General features: G+C 32.2%; 1 protein-coding gene across 2 annotated transcripts; it reads right to left on the bottom strand.

Annotated features, from left to right (window-relative positions):
* Positions 1-4,064: 4,064 nt before the first annotated feature.
* LOC105770399 (WAT1-related protein At1g43650) lies at positions 4,065-6,479 on the bottom strand. 2 transcript variants are annotated; one of them, XM_012591594.2, is made up of 7 exons: positions 6,230-6,479; positions 6,076-6,135; positions 5,884-6,000; positions 5,553-5,802; positions 5,315-5,473; positions 4,619-4,770; positions 4,065-4,496 (listed from the first exon to the last, which is right to left on the bottom strand). In XM_012591594.2, the coding sequence occupies exons 1-7, from the start codon at positions 6,430-6,432 to the stop codon at positions 4,352-4,354; spliced, it is 1,086 nt and encodes a 361-aa protein (XP_012447048.1). In that variant the 5' UTR covers positions 6,433-6,479; the 3' UTR covers positions 4,065-4,351. The 2 variants fall into 2 exon arrangements, with proteins under 2 accessions (XP_012447048.1, XP_052487231.1); XM_052631271.1 differs by lacking the exons at positions 5,884-6,000; positions 6,076-6,135.
* Between the last annotated feature and the right edge of the window lie 21,492 nt (positions 6,480-27,971).

Here is a 27,971-nt window from a genome sequence, read left to right as displayed (position 1 = left end):
ATAACACATTAACAATACTAAATTAAAAATATTATAACAAATATTATTAAAAACATTAATTTTTACTTTTTGTTCATTTTTAGTTTAATTTTAGTTTTCATAAATTTTTCAGCCCATTATAGGAAGATTTATAAATTCATTATTTTTATACATTGGGCTTATATAATGTATTGGACCTATATCTGGGCTTATAATATATTATTAATAATTTTGATTAATCGGTTAATATCTAATTTCAAATTGAATTAATTAATAATTAAAAATTTCAAGAAAATTTAACTAATTTTCGATTGAATTAGATTCGATGACCGATCAATTAACCGAACTAATTCAATTCGATCGAATAATTTGACTAAAAAAATACAACCCTAAATATTGCTGTGAGTTTAATATTTAATATTTAAAAAATATATAATTTATTCAATTTGAAAACTAGAAATTCACCAATAAAATCAAATACCTTGATAGAATAAACAAAAAAATCAATTAAATTGATTTAATCAATTTCAGTCAACTATTTTCTGCACCCTATTTACGACTTTCACAATTACCTTTTTCATCCCCACTAAATTCAAACTTCTTAAATCTTCCATAATTATCTTTTTCTTTTTATCAAATTATATTCTTTTCGTCTCTAGGCATTATGTTGGTTTTTTTTTTCTTAAAAAAAAGGATAATGTAATAGGACATGGCTATTAATTTATGGGTAGACTGTCAAAATAGTTACTTTTGTTTCCCTTAAGTTACATTTTAGTCACTTATGTTTGAAATGTTATGTTCTAGTTACTTATGTTATCATGTTGTAACGTTTTAGTCACTAAGCGTTAATTGTTGTTTACAGTGTAACAGTAAGCTGACATGGCACGTTAAACAAAAATTTTAGGTTAAATTACAGAATTGGTCTCTCTATTTTTCGTTTGGAGCTATTTAATTTTTTTTCTTTTACGTTAAAAAAGATGGAGAAGGTAGGAAAATAGAGGGAGTAGCAGAAGAGAATGAAAAAAAAAAGGATGGTTAAAAGAACATAAAAAAATATAAATTACTCAAAACGAAAAAATATGGGAACCAATTGTACAATTTAACCTAAAATTTTTGTTTGAAATGATGATTTAACGTGCCACGTCAGCTTACCGTTACACCGTTAACAACAATTAACGACTCAGTGACTAAAATGTTACAACACATTAATGTAAGTGACTAAAATGTAACTTGAGGGAAACAAAAGTGGTTATTTTAATAGTTTACCCTTAATTTATTTACTTTTGATGAATTAATTATATATAATTTTATACAACATCAATAAATCAACATGTCATTATCATTTAGACTTTTAATTTTTTTTTTTGTAATACATCATTTTTTATGTATTAAATATAAACTTTAATTAAAAGGAAAAACTATGATGATTATATTACTAAAAAGGAAAAGACCTTGATGTCATCATTAAGGGTTTAATCACACTTAACACCCACATTTAGTTATATCCCTAAACAAAGTCTCCCCCAAAAATTGAGATGTATATACTAATATACTATAGTTGTAAAAGAGATTTGGACAAAACAAAGATCAAAGAGAGAAATATACAATTTCAGGGACAGAGAAAAGTTTAACAGCGATCCTAATTGGTTCTCAATTGTGGCAGCTTATTCGGAGAGCACAAGATCTCCCCAAAAGTATGTGGCGCCTTGTTAAAGAGATTCTTCCCACTTCCAATCCAATGCTCTTAAAGTGAGGAATTTAATGGTGGAAGATGTGTATGCAGACAGCCAGCTAAATGAAAGGTTGGCTCATGTTTTTCTTTACATGTTGGCCACTTTTTTCATTCATTATTTCCTTGGTCTTTGTATGTGTGTCTATCGGACCATCGGCTATTCTGAAGATAGAGTTTTGGTTTATCAGCAAAATAACAACATGAGCAGATTTGGCTGCTTCGCAACCGAATTTTTTCAAACACCTGTATCGCACCTATCAAGTTTTGTCTCCAATCATGCGTTGAAACGCATGTTTTCTGAGTTCCTAGCAGCATGGAGTTCATCCTCTGAAATGGAGATTGCTGTCACTCACGTATCTTTATTAGGTTCTAGGATCACATCAGAGTCGAATTGGTTCGCGCTTCACTCAATGATTAATGTTTTGCATTTGGAAAATCCATTTTTCCGACAAAACAAAGTTGGCCCATGTAGAAGCAGGCATGCTTGGTTAAATTGTGAGGGGCAGGTCCAACACCTAAAGTGACAAGAAAATCTAGTGTACTGGGAGAAGATATGGATATGATATCTGAAAGATAATTAAAATATCTGTGAAGTGGTAAAATATTTGAGTTATTATTAAGTTTTCGATTAACATTTACCGTTGGGTTTTAATTTTAGGCAATCCTTATATCTTATCTTAATTTTGTGATAAGTGACAGAAGAAAAGTGAAAAAATTATGTGAAGGATGGGTTTAGATTTTTTTTTTTTTAAAAATTCTCATTACTAAAGTTTAAAAGAATTTTGAATTTAAAGTCTCTTCAACTTGTTTTTAAAATTTTCTTTAAAATATCAGGTGTCTTTTTATTCAAATATGAACCCAGAGAACAAAGTAGAGGCTTTCAAATACTAACCATAAAATCCGATGTTAGATGGATTTTGATATAGATATGATGTTTCATTTTTTCTTCTCTTTGATTCAAGAACCCATGACCATATGAGGGGACTTTCAAGCATTGGTCATGTGTACATTGAGCATAGGTTTCAATAGGAGACCACCTCCATTGACGATTCAAAGTTATGATTAGGCATCGCCAAAGTATCAGTAAAAGCTAATGGTTGAGCCTCTTATTAGCGACACTTTTAAACATAGATTGCTGCTTAGTGGATGCTTTTGTAGAGGTTGTTGTTGCTACATGCTTGTGGTACCTTTATCCTAGTCTTGTAAGGGGTTCTGGATTTTTTTGAAGATTCTTATACCATGTTTGATAGTAGTGTAATAACATTTAGAAAAAGCTTATATAATATATATGTCTTACAATAGCTAGACATAAAATAAAATAAAATCTTTTCAAAATAAGTAGAAAATATCCCTTCTAATCTAAAAACAAATCATGTGAGTGGTTAAAAATTACCATTCGAAATTATTTTATTGATAGCTCATATATTAAAATATGATGAAAAAATAACACAACTACCCAATATAGTACTAGTGTTTCTTTTGGGGTTTTAGCTTAATTTGATTTGCCATATTGTTGTTTTGCTTGATTGATCGTTCCGAGCCATGGTTTATTATTTTTATATGTTCAACTTCTCTTTATGGGCCCAAATGCTAAATGATATTTAATTTATTTGTATAAAAAATGCTTAATGTAATTTCTACCTTATAAATTTGCAATTAAGTGTATTTTGATATTTGTATTTTTCATCCACTTTTAAGACCTTAATTTGGATTTTGTAAAGGGTGATGACATGACATTTTAAATTGTGTCAAGTTATCACACCTGGAATTAATAAATAAATATATAATCCAAAAATTAAATAAATTGTAAATTTTCAAGTTTCATAATTTCAGAGTTTATATTCATAAATAAAAGGGAATTTGATTATCAATTTTAAATATTAGTGTGACAAACTTCAATAAAATGTAGCATTATGAATTTAATATTAGGAAATGTGTGATTTTCTTTTTCTTAATAAAAACAAAATATTGCAGAAAGAAGAAAGAAAATGGGATTGCTGGATTTCAATTTCAAAACAAATAGAGAAATCTGACATTAAAATATTAAAACAGTAATTATAAGATAGTAATGAAAGACAAGGAGTAGTAGGTTTTTCAGGCTTTTAACAAAGTGAGCTCTGCCCCTGTTTTCCTTTTCTTTCTTTACAAGACCTTACTTGTATCTTTATTTCTTTTAAAGCATTCTTTTAGAAATTTTGGTCTTCCTTTTATTTATTTAAGTAGCATTTCTAATTGGAAAAACATTACAAAATCACATTTATGATATAATCACTTTGTTTTAATAGCCCTATGAACATTCAAATTTTTTACTATTAGTAGCATTCATCTTTATCACAGAATGATGTTTCATCCATTGAAGAAGGAAAAACCTTATAATTATATTTCTGCCATTGGAACCCACAAATAAAGTTTAGGTATTCACAACTGGTTTCAATGGATCAACCAAAATACTAACAAGTTAGAACAAAGACAGCAAACAAGCTAATAACACAAGCTGCAAAAAAAAAAGAAAAGAAAAGAAAAAAAGGATGAAATCTAAGCTGGTGTTGTCTTCCTTGAAGAGGTTCACACTGTGGAAAATGTGAGCATCAAAATGGCCAAAACCAAAAGCCATTATAGCTAATATTTGAGTCCCATCAATCACTGATGTGTAATGCACTCCAGTACAATTTCTTCTTTATTAGTACCGGGATTTTGTTCATTTCTAACCATTTTCTCATCTTCTTTCTTCTTACCCCACAACACACTGTAAAGACCACCAACCAGTAGGACAACCCCGGCAACACTGCGATATTTTAATCATTTTATTTGAAATGATGATTATGAAATATAAGTATCAAATGATTGGACCAAAAAAATTTCATGATCGAATGTTAATCTGCAGATAGGGAGAGTAATAGTAAGTACCTTCCCCAGTGAAGGGTTTCCTTCCACAAGAATGCAGAGAAGATTGCTGTTATGACTAGAGCTAATGGAGTGAAGATTGCTGTGAAAACTGGACCTTTCTTCTCTATAGTCCATACTTGAAGCCAGTATGTGATGCCAGCAACAATTACACCCTGCCAATATCATTTTACAGTCAGCTAAAGTGCCTAAAGGGGTTGTAGATATTGGGATTCTAACCATAAACCTGTTGGTTGTTGCTTCTTAAGAGTGATCATATGAACACCAATGCTAGGCTTCTTGTTCGAGGCCATTTACCTACTTAGATAAGCACTTAATAATCTAGAATTTACTGTTGAACATGTGGTGCAAGTGGCACAATCACTAGAGTTGGTTTTGATAGGCTCAGAAATTAGAAGGATTTCCACAATCTAGTGCGATAAATTTGGCCTAATAGGTTAAAGGACTTCTTTTTCTACGACGTGCAATGAAAAGGGTAATATATGAACTTACTGGATGGTTCTCTCTTTGGGGTGCTGTAAAAAAGGTCCATAGTGATTGGTTTGATGACCTTCAAATTGAGGCCTTCATGATTGTTATGGAAAAAAATTTAATGGCTGTTTTAGGCAATAACATGTCTCTAAATATGTTAATTTGATGGATTGAATAAGTATTAACCATATGCAAACCAACTTATAATAGATGAGATGGTTAACTTACACAATAGATTACAGCTAGAAGATGAACATCCCATCCAAGTTTCCAGGCTGATGGATTTCTCTCTGCTGCAATTGCCCAAATTGCCGATTGAATGCAACTAAAGAAGCATTGTAGAGCAGTGAGGCGTAGTTTGGCCGGATATTGCTTCACTATGCGACCCTAAGATCGAAAACATATCGTCAAAGGATAATTAAAGGGATCATGAATGAAAAGGAGAGCATGTTAATTCAGATCAAACCTGCAAAACAAGCCACATGGACCATGCTGTATTGGCTGAAAGCATGATAAGGCAACCTTTTATCCACACTCCAACAGGGTGATCCTTAGCAATGGAGTCTGCAGTTTGGTTTTGAGTTTCCGGATACCAGTTCATGAACTTTATAGTTGGCCCCTTAACAAAAGCAAACACCAAAGCTCCTGAAAGACTGATTACTGAACCTAACACCTTGGCTAGTCCTGGAAATTTTCGTACCGATATGCTTTCCATCCTGAAATATTCGAAGTTAGTCCTTTAGCTAGTTAAAGAGATCTTGAATATATATTATCTTTTTCATATTTTTGAGGAATACCTTAAGCAAACAGCAATGATTAAGGTAAGAACAGGAATAGTGTTGGTTGTGGCAGCAGCAAATGTTGCAGTGGTGTATTTTATTGCAACAGAGTAGAGATTTAAACTCAAGGTGAGCCTGAATGAAGTAGTGTTAAAATCTGAATTATGGGTGGACATTGGATAATAACATCAAGTAAGATTCAGTTTGTACCCGCATAACGAAATCAAGAAGATCTTGATGATTAAATTGTATGATAGAGATGTCTGCTTACTGCAAATTACAAGTTTCCCAAACTAAAATGAGCAAAACTAGGACAGATTGAGGGTTTATGCAATCAAGAAATATATTATGTACTCGAAGAAACCTTTCAAGGAAGAAAGCGAATGGTGCTAACGTGATCGTGGCAAAGGCTTGCCGATACACCACAAACACATAAGGGTTCATTCCTTTGGAAATTGCTGCTTTTGAAAACAAGGCCATGCCTGCATATATAAACTGTACAAAGAGCATTGCAATGTAAGGCTTATGGTTTTCCATAAGCATTGCATATTTAAGTATGCTCTTCATGTTGTTATCCCTCTCAGTTTCCTTTTGTCAGTCTTCAATTGATAAGCTCTTCAATATATAGAGAAAAAAACCAAGTACTCAGTAGTCTCCTTTGGCACTTTTTTCAAAAATCTTTTTCTATATTTATTTCTTCCTACATGTCAATACTAAGTTAAAGTGGAATGTGTTTCTGCTTGATTGAGAAAAACACTTCAAAAACAGTCATCTGAGTCTTGTCATAGTGGCATGGTGGACCACTAGAAAAACACTTTTTCCTACTTTTCATGACTCAAAGCATGGGTTTAATGAATAGTAGAGTGAAAAATTTACTTTTACTAGATATCTGCCATAAGCAAATTCAGCATCTAATCCTTTTCAACCAACATGAAAGCTTGCTTAATAGCATGGTGGTGGAGGGATAGTTATCCAAAGGCAATGGCAAATATGGCTAAGAGCGTCCTCAAGTTTGCAAATGGAATACCAACTAAGAAGGATGAGGGGATATGCACTGAAGCAAAAATAGTACAACATCCAATTACACAAAATGGAGATGAAAGTCTACGTTGAGCTTAGTTCTTTGGCTAGTCTATGCTACGCTATGCTATCCGTAGTTGCTTATGGGATGCTACCCTGCAAGAACCCATTGTAATGCAGAGTGAAAAGAATCAGTTCCAATGGCTTTCAGGGACCCTGTAGTATGACAGATTGGGAAGCAAAGAACAAGGCTTTATGCATATGTGTTTTTTAAGACCAAGGCTGACAGACAACTTGTTAATAAAGTGTCCTCCCAAGTCCTAACACGATATTTCAGGCATATTTAACACATCAACCAACACCAAGGTTTCTTCTTGGGAATCTAGTTCAAAGTTTCACTTGCCATGTGAAAAACTCTTGAAAATTTTGTGACATATTTAACATACAGACCAACTAGTTGTTCAGAGTCTCACTTGAGTCAAACCATTACAACCTTGTCCGTTTTCACTACTTCCATGAACCGAAAATCTCAATAATGATGCACTATAAAAGGTACAGCAAGATAACAAGATAAACACATCTACAGGATCCAAAACTAGCAAATCTTGGTTGAAGTTGCCTGCTTGTCAGTAAAAAATTTCAGACACCATGATATGATCATCACAATCTTTGTCCCGGGGTTTCGATTTATCGTACGATACAAATTCGAGGTTTATGATCTTGCAAGTTGCACTTGTGTCTCCGTGTTGAGTATATCTTATATCCCAACATGAATCATTGCAGTATTTATAAAGTCAATACAAGAATCATGAACAAAGAAGCAAGCCTTTGTTTTTTTTTGTGGTGAGTTATGTAAGAAAATGAGCATGTGAGGTTATTGCAAAGCTGCTTTCCTGTCTTTTTCTAGGAATTTAGACATGTTTTATTTTGATTTCACAAACAGTTGAAATTTAGAACCCACTGTTTGCAGACAATAATGGAAGCATTCCACCAGCCATGCTAGGGCACTTTCCTATTTATGATTCGTTTTTTGAAGGAAGACCTCTACGTATACACATCCCTTCCAAACCACTCACTACAGCAAACAGATTTCTTCATCTCAATGTGTTTGATCTGTTCTTCATTAACAGTGTCATCCATTTCACCATTTCTAACCATATTTTCTTATGAAACCGAAACCAAAGAGAAATTAGGCACGGTTGCTAATATGATCATTGAAACTCAAATATCATATAGCTGAATTCCCACTTATCCTGATATGGTAATGAATGGCTAAAAGCAAGGAATCTTAAAATGGAAGACATACCTATAGCTGGTCTAATCAATAATCCCATACTTAAATCCAGGGCCAATTTTGGAGCTAGATTTTGGTCATTTTTAAATTAGTGCAAGTAATAAAAAGCTTGTCTGATATCACATAGACATATACACATGATATTTCAAAATATCAGTCTGTTTTTAGACTTGTTTGAGCTTATTGTGACAGGAGGTTAAATAAAGTAGTTCAAAAATAGAAATGTAAGGGTACAAAAGTTCCAACTAAAAGTATATAAAAATAGAAATGTAAGCTCTCCTCCTTCAATAATGCAACTTCATCATTTCAATCCTCTCCCCTTTTTTACTTTCTGATCCTCAAGTCTTTCAACGTGTTATGTTCTTTCCTTTCTGCTTCCATGACTTTCCTTTCAATGTAAGTCATCATCCCTTACCATCCCCTTTCTGAATGTTAGGTATCATATACGCTTTTTTTTAATCACATCGTGTTTATCGTGGTTGCGAGCATAATGAATATTATCGTGACGAATTGCAGCAGCCATAACGTCGTGCTACATTCGTTGTTTAAATGTCGAAAAATGGAATCTTTGTAATGGCTTGAAATTTGCTTTTGACAACTGCACCTAATAAAGTAGTTTCTTACTTGTAGAGCAATTTAAACACATGAGCTAATATCCCTAAAACCATTACCTGAAGAACCCAAATAAGCAAATAGGATCACATGTCTGGATCACCCACCATTGTCTGCCAAGCCAGATCTGCTGAGTCATATCAATGGACATGGATGTAGGGCAAAAAGCAGCTACAATAAAAATGAAGTCGTTGATGAAGCAAGGCTTTGACATTGAATACATACAAACCAGGATTAAGATTGAATATGATGAAGAGGGAGTTTGAGGAAGCACAAGCTTGTGAAAGAATTGAGCACGTGTTCCTGTTTAGTCACTGTTGGTCGATAGCCAAATTGCAAGAGTGTTGAGTAGTGAGGCCTACCACTACATTTTTCCATGAAAATATGTTCTGCTTTCAGTGCCCATCTTGTGACAGGTTACACCATTTAGTCCCACTCATTTCCACTCTGTACATGCAACCGATATCTACTCTTCGTGAGATATGGAATAAATAAAGTTTTAGTCTTGTCAATAGAAGTTGAAACAGTTAAATCTTTTATTTATATCCAATTCGATTCTATATAATCAAATTCAATATAACTACAGTGTAGGGATATCGAATAAATATTAATTTCTGGCCATGGGGCAATGTTAATCTTCATGGATTATAGAACATCACTTACGAAAGTGATGTCTGATTATCAAATTATGGGGCACACTCATACTTAATGTGTAGAGAAGTGGTTCAATCCTCTTGGAGTTGCTCCAGTACAGAATCATCTTCCTTTTTTTTTGTAATCCAAAAGTCGAAGCTTTTCTGGAGTAATCTTATCCGTTCAATATTTGCTTGAATAAGTTGACTTGTATTTTTATTTCACGATAAAATCAATAAAGTTTTGAACCATTAAAAGCCATACCTATTCTAGAAAGATTCTTCAGTCAAATATTTTGATTTTTAGGATTTTTTAATTTATAAAGTTATTGCTATCTATTTTTAGATTGTACTACATCTAAATTAAGAGCTACTAGTTGTGACTATTCTGTCTTATACCTTAGCAACACAAAGTGGCTATCATTATTACCTTCAATTGGCTTTAGAGATTTATGAGTGTAATGGAGACTGAAATCAGTTTTATCCTAATAGTTCCTCTAATCAATTTTGGGCAATAAGAATGGAAGCTTACCTTGAGGATTATAAAGTTCTTTCGCTGCCAAATAATTCTACCACAGTCCAAATCAAAAGCTACAAAGAAAAAAAAAATACAAGTGCGGGACTATATCAAAGAAGAATACATGGGAGACAAAGCATAGAGGTGTCCATTTTATTAAGAGAATTATATTGTAAAGGATGAAAGAGTTTGAGACAACCTAAGAATTGCTAATTGGCATTGCCAACGAGGTAAGGTTGCCTGGAACTCAATTTTTAGATTCTATAATTGTTGAGAAAATTCTTGCAATGGTTCCTAAAAGATAAATATATTGTTTTAGTGATATGTATAGATGAATAACTGAGTCGCCCTTTAATCTTAGGAGCATCTTTGATGTTGTCGTATTGAAAACATAAATGGTATCATGATTTATTATTTTATGTTTTTTTTTTCTTTCTCAACTATCCTCATTTATATATGTTAATAGTAGAACGATACTTTTAACAACTTATGGTTATACTTACTGACCAATAGTCGTTAATTCTTTTATCCCTTTTCCTTTTCAGATACATAATGAAGAAGTCTTAACATTTGGAAGCTAGAAGGTTTTCATGGAAGCCTACTTTAGCATTTTAATCACTCTTTAAAAAAAAAAACAAGTCTAACTTATTTTAAGATTACTTGTTTTCATAATCATGTTTTTCTTTATGTGAAATGTTTTTTTATATCATCTTAAACAATACTTAAATTATTGAATATTGTACTAAGACGATATTGCTGTATCATGATCCATCTTTGGGGCGTGATGATTGTTGGAAAATATGTCCATATTGTAGTAAACATATAACTGTTTTCTATGTATTTGAACGATTAATAAATAGATAAGGTTAATTTCACATTTCACTATTATATCTTTTATGTTTTTGTCTTTCATGTTTTGCTTACATAGTGAAATTGTGACAAGCAAATATTAGCTTATTGATTGTCTAAATTCAAACTGATGATAAGTGGCACGGTAAGAATGTTTACATTGCGAGAAAGATAACTTACTTCAGTAGATAATTTAAACCAGTTCGTAATCTCGTAAAAGAATCAAAGCGAACATTTGGTTCAAATACTTAGAAGGATTATTATGTCTTTACAATTCCAATTAGGGAGATGGCTAGCCATGGCTATTGGAGCAGTTAACTCTACGGATAGAGACATAGATGTACTCATTGGAAGAATGATACATTGGATTGGACCTAAGTTGAATTAATTCTGAATTCATTTGTCAATTGATTCACTTGTAATGTTCATGATGTGACTTACCTAAATCCTGAGTTAGTCACTGACAATGCGTATGTAACTCATGTACTTTGATATAAGTGCAGGCTTATGCCCTAAAAATGATTGAGCTGATAGCTAGTAGGTTGGGTACATAACTTGTGTATGGCATGGCTTTACTAGCAACAATAGAATTCATAGCTTGATTAAAGAGTTAATGATATCCTCTCATTAGCATTGTGTGGATTGATAAATATGGAACATGGCTATGAGTTGCTTATTTTTGAACGAGCAATTTATCACAGTCATTAGTTGACAGTGGTCATATTAATCATTAAGAAGACACAATGGTGACAAAAAGATAAAATATGATTGTATTGAGTGAACGGATTTAACTTAAAGGAATCAAGGATATCGTATGAAGGTAACACACACATGACGAAGACATTGGATAAAGCAGTTCAATGAATTATTTTCGTAAATAGTATACAATAAGGAGTTTTCAATCATGGTACTTCTTGTGAACTGACTCCATGATTAAGTAAATTTCGAATTATCAGAACAATTCTTCTTGACGTAATTGCAATTACTCGAGCCTAATTGTATATGTCTGATTGGTCATTTCACTAGCTCAACAAAAGCTCGGTCGAACTACATTTGAATCAGAAGAAAATTCTATGACTTTGAAAATAATTTAATTGAGTCGATTTATTCAATGATGAATTAAATTAGGCAGTTGTGAGAATTTGTTCAACTAGAGAATTTGATTAAAAAATTTTCTTGTTGAAAAATTAATTTTATCAAGTAAAATTAAATTAATAAAATTAATTAAAATAAATATTATATTTTTGAAAATTAATTTTCAAGTCAGACAATTGGCCCAACGGGTAATTGAACTTGAAACTTGGACCTGATATCAAAAATTGGACTTGAGAACTAAAAACCAAGACCAAGACCCAAAACTGGTTGAACCGAACTCGATATATGAAACTAGACTGACAGTTCAACCGATGGTTGGACTGGGCTGGTCAGGTCGTCACTAGCCCGGACTGAACTAGTAGCAGTCGAAATGGTTGTCGCACCAACCAAGCATGCAAATGCCTAGCTGATGGTGCCTCACCATGGTGGCAAGTTGTTCAAACAACCTGCTAGGGGTCTTAGCCAACCCCATTGGCAACATCAGGCTAGGCGTGCGAACGCTTAGCCGAGGGATGTTGCACCCCATGTCGTTGGTCATGCGAACTACCAGCCTAGGCAGGCACCTGCCGATCGGGAAAAATGAGAGGTTGGGTGTAGGGTCAATCGTTCGAATGGCCAGCCTCGCCCCAGCCATGACGTCGACGACCTCGCAAGGAGGCGTCGAGCCAGCCAGGCCAATTTGGGAAAAATGAGATTCGGGGTACCGAGGGGAAGTAGCCCCGACGATGAGATCACCGGGCATGATGGCTATGACGGTGGCAGCAGTTCTTTAGTGCTAGAGCAGTGGAAAAATTATTCTCTTAATAGAACTCTACCGAGCAACTTGACTTTAAATTAACTTTTCTAAAAATAATATTATTTTAATAAATTTATTATTTATCTTGATAGTATTTTATTAATTTAATATTAATGTGAAATATTAAATTTGATTTAATAATTATCTTGATAGTATTTTATCAATTTAGCATTAATGTGAGTAATTTCAATCCTAGTTGAACTCTCTCTAAACTCTCTCTTATATAAAGAGAGCTTATGATACGGATGAGTGGAGAATGGGATCATAATTTTTCCAAGTCGCAGATTTGACTTACGGCTCTAAACATTTGGAAAAAAACTTGGATTTTGACACAATGTAGTGTGTAGAATTCCTACGGAGCCTTAGGAACAAGAATAATCCACAACCCCTTTCAAGTGACTCTAATTTCCCTTCCAAGAAAGAAAACTTGATAAGAAAGTTTGAAAATGATTCCAATAATCTGAAAAAATTGTTAAAACTCTTCTAAAAGAAAACTAAAAAAAAAAATTTGAAAAGAAAAACCTAAACAGAATTTATTAACTAAAAGAGAAGTTGTTGAATAATAATGAATTGATTAAATTGGGAATAATGAATTGATTAAATTGTGTAAAATGTAAAGGCCTTTATATAGGCTAACTAAATAAATCTAAATAGAACTCTCAAGCATACCAAAACTCTAATTAATCTAAATAAAGAAATAATTTTAAAATAAACCTTCTTGTTGACATAAAACTCTTAAATAACTTAAAATACTTAATAATTATAAAAATTAGGAATAAATAATAAACTATTAAGATCTGAAAAATAAAATATTGGGCTCATATATAATAAAAATTAAGCCTAAAACTTGAACCCAATAAGATTTAAACTCCAATTAAAAGCCTGAAACTCGTAATTTCTGTAATAATCCCATCTAGAAATTCTGCTCGCACAGTCTTCACTAAAACGATTATAACTTGAGTTCCCGAACTCGAAATCGAGTGATTCAAAGTGCATTTCGAAGCTAAGAGATAGGTATTCGAATGCTATGAAGACATCCAAAAATGTTTGGGTCCCACCCAAAAATTTGCCGCAAGTTGAATAATCTTTTCAGCTTGAAAATTGATAGCTTAGTTGAATTGACTTTAATACATTTCACCAATTCCGTGCATGTATCATTTCTCGTTTTCTCGAAAAGATTCATTCTCGCATATTGGTTTTGATCGAATCTTAGTTTGATTTGTTTGACTTTTGACCTTATTATTGGGTCCTGAGGTAGTGTAAGCCCATCACATCTATAGGCCTAAAATTGGGTCTTGAGACTTTTATCAACCTGGGTCTTTATTCTCACACACTTTAATTTAAGAAAAGTTGTAGAGAAGAAAATCTTTGGAAAAATTGTTCTAGAAAATTGATAGAGATATTTTTTGTTATTTACAACTTGACCCTAGAAGTTTAGTGAAATTAAGAAATTGCCCCACTAGTAATTTTGTGAAAAAATTTTCTGATTCGGAGCAAATCCACACTCAGTAGGTGTGAGCTTGAGGATAGTGGAGAAGATCACTTGGTTGAAACGTTCATCATAGAAAAATAAAAAATGTTCGAATTTTAATTAAGTGTTTATTAATTTAGACAACACAATCAAGTTCTTGTTTTGAACTTTTTTTAAAATTCCAGTTTTTCTTTAAACCTATTTTCCGCTGCATTTTTCAAACTTAACCTTCCAACAATTTCATTGTAATATTATACCGAAATTAATGATTAAATAAGAAAAGAAAAAGGAATAAGAAAGGCTTTCAATATAGAGATTTACATGAAATTATGTTGCAAATATGTGGTTAAAAGTTGAAATTGGGCTTAAATTTTTAGAATTTGCTCATATAAGGATCAATTTTTTAGAATAATCATAAAGAGCTTAACTTTTACAAAACTGCTCAAATGGAGATCAAAATTTTCAAAATGGTCAAACAAAGGCCAATTTTTTTAAAAATTATAAGGTTTCAAATTGTACTTTTATCATTATATTTTTTTCAATATTTACTTAAATTTTACTACAAACCGAGTTAAAGTATGTGAAAACCTATATTTAAGTACTTTTGTAAATATTAGACCCTATGTAAATAACCCTAATTTAAGCATTTAACCCTTATATGATAATCATGTGATTTGATAATTAAAAATTATGCTCATGAATTGGTTTAAAAATTATGTTAATGACAAAAAAAAGTTTATGAATCATAAAAAAAAAATAAACAATTATAAAAAAACTAAATAAACATTTTTTTTTGAAAACAATAATCAGATTGTATTTTATTTAAAGGAAAAAACAGGCCTTAACTCACAGCCCAAAAAAACAATGTCCAAGAAATAAACCAGAGACCTAATAAACAAAAACCCAAAAGAGAAAAACTAAACAATAAATAAACGGAAAGATTCTAGAAAAAACAAAAACAATAAAGTTCTGTAAACACATTCATTATTTCTCACTATTCCCAATCTGAAAACGCTTTGGAAAGAAACGCCTTTTCTTATCATCTGACATTACTTGTTGAAGACGATTCCAATTTCCCAAGGAGAGCTTCTTAGCCGAGCCTATTGATTATCCACTCTAACCTCTCCATTTTCCATCTTCACCTTCCATTTCCTTTAGTCTGGTTCTCTCACACTATCCCTCTCCTTCAATTTTTCTGCATATTCGGGAACTCTTCCGATGGGGTAAATTCCTTTCTTGCTTTTCATTGTTTCAGTTGCAATGATATGTGCTAGATGATTTGTTGTTCGTGGAGTATATTCGAAACTGTATTTTTGAGTTTTAAGCGAGATTTGTTGAATATCATGTATATACGCCCGTATCAATGACTTATCTTGGCTCTTTGTTCTGCACTTATTGATTATTGTTAATGAATCCCCTTCAATGATAATGTTTCCCCATTTCATGTCAATGCCGAGTTGAGTTGAACTTCTACACGCTATTGCCTTAGCAACAAAGGCTGAAGCGACTTGATTGTGGATTTCCGAGCATGCTAGGAGGACCTTTCCTTCGCTGTTCCTGGCCACAATTCCGAGCGCTGCATGAGAAGACCTCACATCATATGCAACATCAAAGTTAATCTTCACAAACTGATAAGGTGGGTGCTTCCATTTGCTGACAACTTGAAAAACTTTTGGCCTTCTCGTTTCGATCTCATTTAATTCAAGAATATAACTGTGGACAAAGTTTACTATCTCTTTTCCAGATTTACTGACCTTCTTATGCACTCTTGCGTTTCTATCTCCCCAGATTGCCCATAAAGTGCAGCAGAAAATCCTACACTGAACTGGATCACTCTGTTCAAAGATCCAGACAAGCCACTTTGGGAACTCTAAATTATATTCGGATAGGAAAATCGGGCATGTTAATTCTCCCCAGACCGATACTGAAACCGGGCATTCTCTAAATAAGTGATTCATCGTCTCTGTTCCATTCCCACACCTCGGGCAAAATGTAATGTTTGTCAATCTCCTTTGTTGCATGTTTGCCCGTAGAGGAAGATAGTTCCATGTTACTTTCCATACTGTTATTTTTATTTTTGAAGGTAGGTTAAGTAGCCATAGCTTTTTATATAAGCCTTTGTAGTCGGTTTGTAACTCATAAGCTCTAGGATCTACATCCAAACTTTGTAATAGTTTATAGGCACTGCGAACTGTATACTCACCCGAAGGCTCACCGTTCCATGCCAGAAGATCATCGTGATACTCAACTGCTAGTGGAATGCGAAGAATCCTATCAGCTACTTCTTCTGGAAAGGTAGACTCAATCAACTCTTTTTTCCACAGTCTGCTATTCGTGTTAATTAACTCAGCAACTTTAACATCACTCAAATTATAACCTAAAGATGATAAACTTGTGAAGCCTAAATCAGGAATCCAAACGTCATTAACAACAGATATATTTGTACCCCTTCCCACCTTCCAATATAGTCCCTTTTCTAAAATGCCTTTCACAACCCATATACTCTTCCATGCATACGAGCAGTTGTATTTCAAGCGCGAATCAAAAAAATTTTCACTCGGAAAATATTTTGCTTTTAAAACTTTCGCAACCAAAGAGTTTGGTTATTCAAAATTCTCCATCATTGCTTAGCTAGTAATGAGACGTTAAATAGTGTCATGTTCCTAAAACCCATTCCCCCTTCTTCCTTAGATCGGCATAAATACTTCCATTGACACCAGTGGATACCCTTTTTCCTATGTGCTTTCTGCCACCAGAAATTAGCTAAAATGCTTTCAAACTCCCCACAAAGAGATTTTGGTAAAAGAAAACAAGACATAGCATAGGTTGGAATAGCTTGAAGTGCTGATTTTATAAAAACATCCTTTCCCCCTTGTGATAAGAATCTTGTGCTCCATCCTTTAATTTTGGACTGAATCTTCTCTTTTAAATTTTGAAAGGACGCCTTCTTCCGTCTGCCAATCATATTAGGAAGTCCAAGGTACTTTTCCATATTTGTTGATCTTCTTATCCCTAATACTATTAAGACTTCACTTACTTTTTCTTCTGATGTGTTCGAACTATAGAAAATAGTAGATTTATCAAAATTGACACATTGGCCTGAACACCTTTCATACTCCTGTAGGATTCCCTTTAAAATTCTCGCCCCCCTATCCGATGCTTCCCCGAACAATATACAATCGTCTACAAAAAGAAGATGTGAAATCTCTGGGCCTCTCCTACTAACCTTTGCACCTTTCATCAGACCTTCCTTCATTGCCAAACGCATTAAGGATGAAAGACCTTCACTGCAAAATAAAAAAAGAAAGGGACTAAGGGGATCTCCTTGACATAAACCCCTAGTCGATTGAAAAATTCTTCCTGTTTCCCCATTTGTATTCTTTGCAAAAGATTCATCTTGACACATTTCATGATCAACTCCACCCATTCCCCTGCAAAGCCCATCTTCAACATTACTTCTTTAAGAAAAACCCACTCAACTCTATCATAGGCTTTGCTCATATCAAGCTTGACTGCCATATATCCCTTTTTCCCTATTTGCTTATTCTGAAAAGTATGCAAAATCTCATGAGCCAAAAGAACATTATCTGAAATCAATTTGCCTGGAACAAAAGCACTCTGAGCTTCATCGATACATTTCTCAATTACTCCTTGAAGTCGATTAGCAATTGTTTTTGCCACCATTTTATAAAGGACCGAACATAAACTTATAGGTCTAAAATTTGCCAGACTTGTAGGATTTGGGATTTTTGGAATCAACACAATATCTGTTTCATTGATAGAATCCAAATCCTGATTACTATTTAAAATTCCCAAACAAAACTTTGTAACCTTCTTTCCTACTATATGCCAAAATTTTTGAAAAAATATAGGAGGGAAACCATCAGGTCCTTGTGCTTTGGTAGGCCCCATTCCCTTTAAAGCTGAATGCACTTCTTCTTCAGAATAAGCTGATAGTAATGCCCGATTAACATCTGGAGAGATATGATTTTCAATGCCTTTTAAGAGATATGAAAGATTCTCAACTCTATTTGATGTAAATAACTTTTGAAAAAATGAGGTGGCAGTTTCGTTGATCACACTTGACTCGGTAACCTCCCTTCCTCCTTCAATCTCCAGCCGAGAAATCGTATTAATTCGCTTTCTAGATGAGGCAAACTTGTGGAAAAAAGCCGAATTCCTATCACCTACTTTGAGCCAATTTGCCCTAGCCCTTTGCTCCCAGTAGAGTTCATCTTTATCAATTTCCAAATTTAGAGAAACCCTTGTGTCAATAATTTTGCTTAATGTATCCTCGTCCCTCTCCTCCGCCGTTAAGATATCGAGATCCTTTGTGAGTTTTTTCTTTAATCCCTGTCTCTCTTTTTTGATTAATCTAGCCTATGCCAATAGATCAGATTGTAATCTTTTAAGTTTCTCCGTTATTGTGTTTGCCGATGAACCCCATGATACCTTAATTTTTTCTTCCAACGTTTCTTCCATGATCCACCATGCTTCAAATTTGAAATTTAAATTCCTTCCATGAGAGTTTTCGCTATTTGTGTTTAGAAGAAGAGGGCAATGATAAGACATTGACTGAGGTAGATGTTGAATATAACCCGTTGGGAAAAGTTGCCACCATTTTTCATTCACAACTCCCCTATCAAGTCTTTCTCTTATATTTTTTTCAGGCAAGTTACCTCTTTCCCATGTAAACCAAGCCCCTGAATATCCCATGTCTTCTAATTCACATTCTTCAAGAGTTTCACAGAATGCCACCATTCTCTTCTCCTCCCTTGGTGCCTCTCCCTTCTTTTCATAAGAATACATAATTTTATTGAAGTCCCCACTCACCAACCATGGATGAATTTTATCTTCCCCCAATTTCTTCAGCAAATTCCACGAAGCGTTTTTGTTGTTAGCATAAGGTATACCATAGAAACCTGCAAACCTCCATTCTTTTTTATCCCCTGCGTCTTTGATCATGACATCGATGTGATTTTTAGAGAAACTCCTTAGAGCCACTTCTATATCATCTTTCCAGGCTAAACTTAGACCTCCTCATGATCTCTCTGCTTCAACGTCAATTCCATTCGGATATCCACATCTTCTTCTAACTTTATCCATACGTTGCTTATCAATTTTTGTCTCCATTAAGAAGACCATGTGGGGATTATACTGCTGTAAAAAATACCGCAGCCTTCCCACTGCCCGTGAACTCCCCAATCCACGGACATTCCAGCTTATGCTTTTCATTGTATTCGGTCGGCTTGCCTACTGGCAGCCGCCGGTCCTATAAACTGTGAAGCATCTACTTGTACCATAGTATCCATCGTTGCTACAGGTAGAATGTTCTCACGACCATCTTTCCCATGTTTTAATCTTTTTATCTTTTCATCATACACCCACCTCATACGGCATCTATCAGTATCTTCTTCGGGGGTTTTCCTCTTTCTTGTACCATTATCACTTTCCTCTTGATTCAACATGACAGTTTGAGCTCTTCTTTTCCAGCTAGTCTTCTTGGTAATACTTGAAAATTTGCTTTCATCCAACTCGTCATTTTCTCTTGTTGTAGAAGTTTCCTCTTGCTTTTGAATGGGCTCCGCTGCATCAGTCTCTTTCGATGTCCTTTGTGCTCTCCAAACCTTATTATTTTCCTCCATAGATGTTATAAAATTGGTTGACAGCAACTCTGTACCACCTGTATAGGAGCTTTGAACCCTCGCCTTATTTGATAAAGCATTAAATTTCATATTCTCCTTCCCAATTAAATTCGATTCTGCTTTTAAGGCCAACGTGTAATTTGGATCTTTTTTTATTCTCTCTTTTTCAACAGGGTTTAGCACTTGGCATTCTTTGAGATTATGTACGATTCTTCCACAGCCAAAACAAAACAAAGGGAGGTTCTCATACTTAAAAGAAATCCACGATTTATTAAAATTTTCAGTTGAAACAAAAATACCTCTTCGTAGGGGTTTCTGGACATCTAAATTAATCTCCAATCGACATGAATTCCCATTGATCTCAGATCTGATAACCCCACCAAAAGTAACACCAATGGCATGAAGAAAATCCTTCTTATCAAACTCTGGTAAGCATGAACCTATTTTTATCCAAAAAGGTGATGACGTCAGACGGATCTGAGCCCTCTCTATCTGTTTTGTTAACCTGTCAAACAGAATAACATTCTTTCGAAAAAACCATGGTCTCCCTTCCATAATTGCCTCCAGATCCTCATCAAGATCAAACTCCAGCAAAAATAAATTCTGCCCTACAATCATAATCTCAAAGTTTTTCTTTGTCTTCCATATACTTTTCATCTGCGCTTTAAAACTTTCAAGATTGTAAAACTTCTCTGTCCAAATTGTACAAATCAAAGTCGGCTTATCAGTTGGCACCACCATCGATTCCTTTACCGATAATTGAATAAGTTCTTCTGCTAAAAGGGAAATCTCATCCCTCCCCCCTTTATCATCACCACCACTTTCCTCCATCCCAAACTACAGCATCTACTGCACTCTCTAGGATTTTCGACAAAGCACTCTTGGCGACTACTAGGGTTTATTAATTTTGTTTATTTGTTTCTTCACCTTGCTTAATTTAAAAAATAAACATTTTTTTAGTTTTAGATATAAAATATAAATAGTGAACAATAATTATACTAAAAGTAAATAAAATAAAACATATTTTAAATAATCAATTAAATTAGAGTTAAATGATTCATAAATGAATTTATTCATAAACTAAATGAATCGAATCTTTAAAATATTATTCTTATTCGCTCAATTTAAATCAAATTGTTGATAAATTCTTTGTCGCCAGAAGTACTCAAGTTCAAACTAAAGCCTTTCACGGACGGGAGGCTGGTCCAAATTCTCATAATTTATTGGGCTAATGTTGCCTGAAAATGTGCAATGAGTTCTAAGCCTATTCCAGTTTCCTCTTTTCAATATTTAGTGAAAAATTCTACTTAATTTTCTAAATTAATCCAAGATAATTATTTTATACACTTGCCAGTAAAGTAAAAAGACTTCACAATTAGGTTCAGGGACGTATGGACTGGCCTCTAAAATGAAAAATTTTCTATTTAAACCTTTTAAAATTTTAAATTAGTTAAAGTAAAATTACACTTTGACCCTCTTAAAATAATAAAAATTAGATTTATAGGCTATTCAAACGGTGACCCCTAGAAAATAATTTCTGACTTCATCCCTGAGCGAGTTTAGGTTGATACCATCTATTTTTATAATTAAAAAAAAACACTTAATATCATCTTAATACCGTTTATGAGAGTTTTTAATCCAAAACACTGAAATTCTCATGAGATATTCTTAGTATTGTGGGCAAAAAGAAAAAAGAAAAGAAAAATTTCATAGTAGGTGTCACTCAATTTACATATTTGGATTGATAATGAAATAATGGAGGAAGATGGAATTATATAGAAATAATTATATAACCTAAAAGCTTAACAACGTAATAATATCTCATTAAAACTCATAACACATCCTTAAATATCTTTAAAGTGGATATACAAATAACTTTACTTTTAATCCATTCCATTTTATATATTTTATATTTTATATGGCTTTACTCCGACAGCTACGTTATAACTCCACCACTACCAGCCTGGACGCTTTCCTTATCCTCTTTTATTTTTTTTCTTATTATACTCACTTTGCTTTATTTTTCAACATTTTCTCAATACTGGATAATACATTTGTAATTTTTTTTATTTCTTATGTACGAATTGATTAGATGTTTACCATTTGAATATTATTTATTCAAAATTATTTTTGAACAACAAAAAATTATGAGATGTTTGGTAAATAGAGTTTTGGACATCAATGAAGGATTGGGTAGACAAACCCTCTAATTGCAATGTTTGGTGAATAGAGGTTTGTAATAGCTTGTTGAGCTAAAACCTCTAAAACAAAAAACGCAACTGATTGAGGATGAGATATGTGGAATGACATGTTTGACCATGCTTGATCAAAAATTACTCATTTTGCCACATGCCCTCAAACTTAATGAGATATGTGATGTATCTATATTTCTTGAATATTTATGTACTCCGAATTTATTTTCAATTTACTTGTGTAAAATGATTTCTTATGCAACTTTATATTAATTGAAATATGCTAGTTGATGATTTTTCAGAGTGTGACATAATTATCACTAATTTACATACTAAGAACATGACATAAGTATCACTAAGAATATAGTTTACAATTATATTGATACACTATTAATATTTATCAATTTTCACAAGGTTGATATTTGCAAATGAGGAAGTTAAGAAATATGTTTATTTAAATTTTAAAAATATTCTCTAATTAATTCCCATAATGGATGTTTTAATTCTTTGATAATTGCGTTTATCATCATTTTACATATATCACTTTCATTTATCAACTAAGTTTTACTAAACATTTTTAAATAAACAATTAATAGAATCGGTTGGTCGAACTAACTACTATAACCAACAATCAACTATCAGCCAATTATGAAACAGCTTTAGAATAATAATAATAAAGTTAGAAATAGAAACTTAAACTCAAATTTATGGTGGATGAATAAAATAGTGAGATAATTGAAAACAAGTAGCAACTGCCTTGCAGCCCTAGGTAATGTACAGCTCGGTTTCAACGTTGTAAATAAGCAATAATTGGAGTATAAACAACTTCAAAAATGTACTCTTTAACTATAGTTTATAATTTTATATACCAAATTATGTAATACAGGATGTGGAACCATGCAAAGCTTCTGACAGAGTACATCACCAGTAACAGTTTTTAAAGAAATATATTATTGTGGTGCTGCCATGATTCTTTGCTTAAGCGATAGCACAGAGAAATGATTGTTTGGGTGTTGTTTCTTTCTGAAAGTGAGAATAAATAATAGATTTCAGATGTATAAATTGATGGGTACTTTAAGTATTTATTATTATTAATATTAATTAATAATTAGCTTATTGGTAATAAATACCACACATAAAATGATTGGAATCCTATGTTTAAAGAAACTAAGATCTAAATCCAAATACCTTCCTGCATTTGTTTACCACCCAATTTGCTCTTTTCTCTCTCACATGTATCAGCCTTCTTAACCTGTTTCTTTTCTAGAATTACTAAACACATATATTTATTGAGGTAAAATAATTAAATAATAATATTTCATTTTCTTTTCACTAATAATTTAAAACCATTTGACTTTACAAATATCTTAACACTCATGTTCTGTTTCTATGAAACACTAAAACAAATTTTATTATTGTTATTTTTAATTCCACAAATATTCATAATTTCACCTCTTTTTTTTTTTTTTTAATTCTATCAAGTGACTCAAAATATTCATAACATCGTATGTTGTGGGGCGTGCTTCGCATCTATTGAATAGTCTACAAACACTTAGAATGATGTTTGACGATTTATCAAGAAGAGGTAAATCAGAGGCGACGTCACGAATTTTAGTATGATTAAACCTCTAATCTTAGTCTATTTACAGGGCCTTTGTCACCTTGATTTAGACACGCCAATTAGCAAGGACTTTTCTTAAGGTCTACAAAATGTAATGGCATATGAGTTTTGGTGAGACTTTTGTGGTAATTATGGAGAGAATTTTATTCCCAATTTAGGGTTTTATTTTTAGGGTTTGGGTTTGTACATTTGGTACTTTTAAATTTATTTCCTCCATATTGTATTCACGTTTGATTACCTATTTAGTGAAAAGTCGATACTTTCTTTATCTGTGATTTCTCCCTCTTTAAAGGTTTTTCCATATAAAATATTTGTGTTCTTTCTTTTTCACTTTTACCATTTCATTGTTTGTACGAGTCGATCCCATATATATATAATATAAAAACCGTTCTAATTTTAATCTAAGCAGTAGTTTACATTTCTTACAAGAAATAAAACCATTAGTTTTGTACTGCCATGTGATGAATCACTACATCCAGAAAGTGAAAGGCACCTTATATATTAATGGTGGAAAAAGTGGGGAAGCTACCCATCTCTATTAATCTAGCTGCCATGGATACATACATAATATAGTTTGCCCAGAAATTCTTTTTAAAGGTCGAAACTAAATTATAATTTTTACGATCGTAAAAATATAATTTCATTATTTGAATAGTTTATATTTTTATAATTTTTAAAGGGTTAAATCAAAATTTTATCATTTTTAAGGGGCCAAAGTATAATTTTACCTTTATTAATTTAAAATTTTAAAGGACCTACTTAAAAAAATTTCTATTTTAGGGGGACTAGGCCCTGTTAGCCCGCTACATACGCCCTTGCATTTCTACAATAGCCTTATTATCTGTTAAATTTTTGGTGTTTTAAAGAGGTGGTATTGTACACTTATAACGACATTAGATATTTAGATCATATTTGAATTTTTAAAAGTTTTAAATTAAAAAACTATAATATATTATTAATATTATTAACTAGTGAAATTTAGAATGCATCTTTAATCAAATTTACAAATATGATTTCATTAAATAAAATTTAAACATTTTATTGAAATAATATCTTAATTTTTTATTTCATTTGAAAATTGAATTAATTATACTAAAATTTAAAATAAAAGATCCTTGTAGAGAATTAATTTAGTAAAATTATATTTTATACTTTGTACCTATTGTTGTAATAGAGGTAAAATAAAACATAAAAATTACGTCAGAGGGTAAAAATGATTTATAAATTCTTTTGCGAGAGATAAAATACAATTTTACCTTTATATTATCATATAATATAATTTTACACAGTTTTAAGAATTTAAATAATAATTTTACCTTTTTGAAGGACTGCCCTATTATAGAGGGAGATTAGGTGTACAAATACACGAAAACATTACAGTTATTAACATCAAAATTTATATAAACATATAGTATTTTTAATCATAATTCCAAAGAAAAAAAATACAAAATAAATACGTAGCTAAATCGAGAAAAACGAGAGAAAGAAAGAAAGATAGATAAATGTGACAAGTATTGTTATAAATTAGTTACGTGCGCTTGACCCCCACTCCATAATGGCAATGACAGAGCTGCCCCATTTCTCCTTGATGTTTACCTACCTTACTTCCTCCACTTAACCTCTTCTTCTTCTTCTTTCCTTTCCAGTATTCGTATTTTTTTTTACTGTACTCTTCCTTTTCCCTTAATTTTTGCTACCTTCAATTGTTCGTTATTACTAACATTTAAAGTTGGGTTACTCTTATTATTGTTAGTTTTAATTAGGGTATTTAATATGAAATTAGAACAACTGGGGGATCAAGTAGATGACAAGTATTTTTCCTTGCGTGTATGTCTTACTTTTTTTTTTTTTGGGGACAAAATTGCGTGTATATGTTAAATAATATTATATTAATCACCATGTATTATGGTTATAATGTCATGTTGATTATTATTGGGTCCCTCTTTCTTGCATTATATAAGAATAAGCCTGCACGCCTATTTCATTTTCTTAATTTCTTCCATCAATAATTGAGTAATTAAGTTGATACCATTATTATCCTTGGAGCAACTTTACGATTATTTAATTTCTTCTCTTAATAATATATATTTTGGAGAATACAATGAAATTCAACCTATTTCTGGTGTCGTTTATAGCTATGACAAAACGATATTAGTTCAAAATAAAATTAAATCATTTCACTTACATTTGCATTTTTCCGTAAATTTTATACAAGGAATATTTCCACGATTCAATCATCCTATTTCATATTCTATTCACTTAGACCATGAATGTCAAATTTGGCATAAATTTAAAATTTTATCTATTTATTTTATGTAAAAAACTTTCAGACGTTCAATAAATATTAATATCTACATTGTTTTAAATCGATGTGATGGATATGTCGTTTGAAAATTTATATGCATGACAAATACAATTATATTAATAAATTCAATCCTAGATCCACTTATATATATATACATGTATATATATGTATTTGTTATGCAAGGTGATAAAAGATAATTTTATTCATTAGAATGAAAAATTGTTATTTTTTCGGTTTTCTTTTCTTTCTTACTAAGTACATTTAAAATATACTTTTTTACTCTTTTATGGACCCTTCCCACTACATCATCCATGGTCATTTTTCCAATTATTTAATGACATGTCAACAATTATTTTCATGTCATTGACACATAATTCCGGTAATTTTTTTACCCTAAACCCTAACCTCGAATCCTAAACGGATTTGGGTTCGGGTTCGAGGTTGAAGTTTAGGGTTAGGGTTCATGGTTTGAAGTTCAGAGCTCAGGGTTCGAGTTCGAGATTCAGGGTCATGGTTCAAGGTAAAAAAAATAACCAAAATTATGTGTCAATAACATGAAAAAAATTACTGAAATGTCATCAAATATTTGAAAAGAGACCATAGATAATGTGATGTGAAAGGTCTGTAAAATAATTTACCATAATTGATTCATGAAGGTATCAACATGAAAAAAAAAATTTAAACGTCATTTTGACAAAAGTAATTTAAATACTAAAATAAAAATATGTAAATACCAATTTGTCAATTCAGTTTTAATTTATTGATAGAATTGCAGTCTTTTATAGATAGTTTTTTATCAATAAAGATGTAGATTTAGATAAATAATTGATGAAAGTCAAAATTTCACACCAAAGTGTATTTATGATACATTTAGGGCTTAAGAAATTAGATTGGAAGATAAATTGCTAAGATATTCAGTAGTTACTTGAATTTGTCGGATAAGATAAATTACAAAAAAAACTGATATTAAATTTAGAATTTAATCATTAAATTTTTATGTTTAATTATTTAATTCCTTTATTTTTATATTTCAAAATTGAAATTTAATTGTTAACACTATTAAAATTATTTTATTAAATGCATGTTTATTAGGGGTAATTTACCAATAAAAGCCCTTTTTTTTTCAAAATTTACCGAAATGGGCCAACTATTTAATTATTTACCGGAATGGTCCATTTTCCGCGAAATCGCGTCCACGTCAATAGCGATGTCGAGTGCGCGCCAGAAATCGCATCCACGTCAGCGACTTGTCGCGTGGATGGAAATCGCGCCTAGAGGACGCGATTCTTGACGTGGCATGAACAGTTTATGTTTTTTAGCTTGAAAAACTTTGAAAGGCCATAACTTTTGGCTCGGTTGTCCGATTGAGACGATTTTTTTTTATTTCGAATAAATTTTTGAGATCTACATGCTGACAAACTGCTTAGGGATTAATAGGGACTAATTTGTAAAGTATAATTTGTTAGTTACGAGTACAGGGACTAAAGTGTAATTATTTCAAAATTAGCATGAAATTTTTGTATTTAAGAATATTTGAATGTTATGGAAGGATGAAATTGAATTTGAATTGAAAAACGAAGCTTAGATTTGAAAATATGACTATTTAGGTTTTAGGGACTAAATTGAATAAAAAGGAAAATTTTAGGGAACTTCTCAAAAGTGGAATGAGCTGACTTATACCTATAACAGGATGATATAAGACAATTCTGTAAAAAAATATCTGGTGTTTACTTCAAATAAATAAGGAAAATAATGATTTGAAAGTTTCAAAATTCAATTTTAAATTGAAAAACCGAAATTTAGGGGAAAAAAAGGATCTTTTTTGATGAAAACTGCAGCAAACCGCCTTCGTTGTTTGTCAGCGCGTAGATCTCGAAAATTTATTCGAAATTAAAAAAAATCGTCTCAATCGGACAACCGAGCGAAAAGTTATGGCCTTTCAAAGTTTTCCAAGCTTAAAAACATAAACTGTTCATCCACGTCAGCAAACCGCGTTCTTGTAGGCGTGATTTGTCTCCACGTAAGCAAATTGCGCTGACGTGGACGCGATTTCGCGG

This window comes from Gossypium raimondii, chromosome 5 (genome assembly GCF_025698545.1).
Source record: "Gossypium raimondii isolate GPD5lz chromosome 5, ASM2569854v1, whole genome shotgun sequence".
Taxonomy (NCBI): Eukaryota; Viridiplantae; Streptophyta; class Magnoliopsida; order Malvales; family Malvaceae; genus Gossypium; species Gossypium raimondii.
The sequence above is the reverse complement of the archived record's forward strand: the minus strand, read 5'-3'. Positions and strand labels throughout refer to the sequence as shown.

What these genes read in the sequence shown, in the direction of transcription:
- LOC105770399 (XM_012591594.2), bottom strand. Translation starts at nt 6,432, where the DNA reads ATGAAGAGCATACTTAAATATGCAATGCTTATGGAAAACCATAAGCCT. An exon ending in ATCATTGCTGTTTGCTTAAG is followed by an intron (nt 5,803 to 5,883) that starts GTATTCCTCAAA and finishes CGAATATTTCAG; the next exon opens with GATGGAAAGCATATCGGTAC. An exon ending in CCATGTGGCTTGTTTTGCAG is followed by an intron (nt 5,474 to 5,552) that starts GTTTGATCTGAA and finishes TTTCGATCTTAG; the next exon opens with GGTCGCATAGTGAAGCAATA.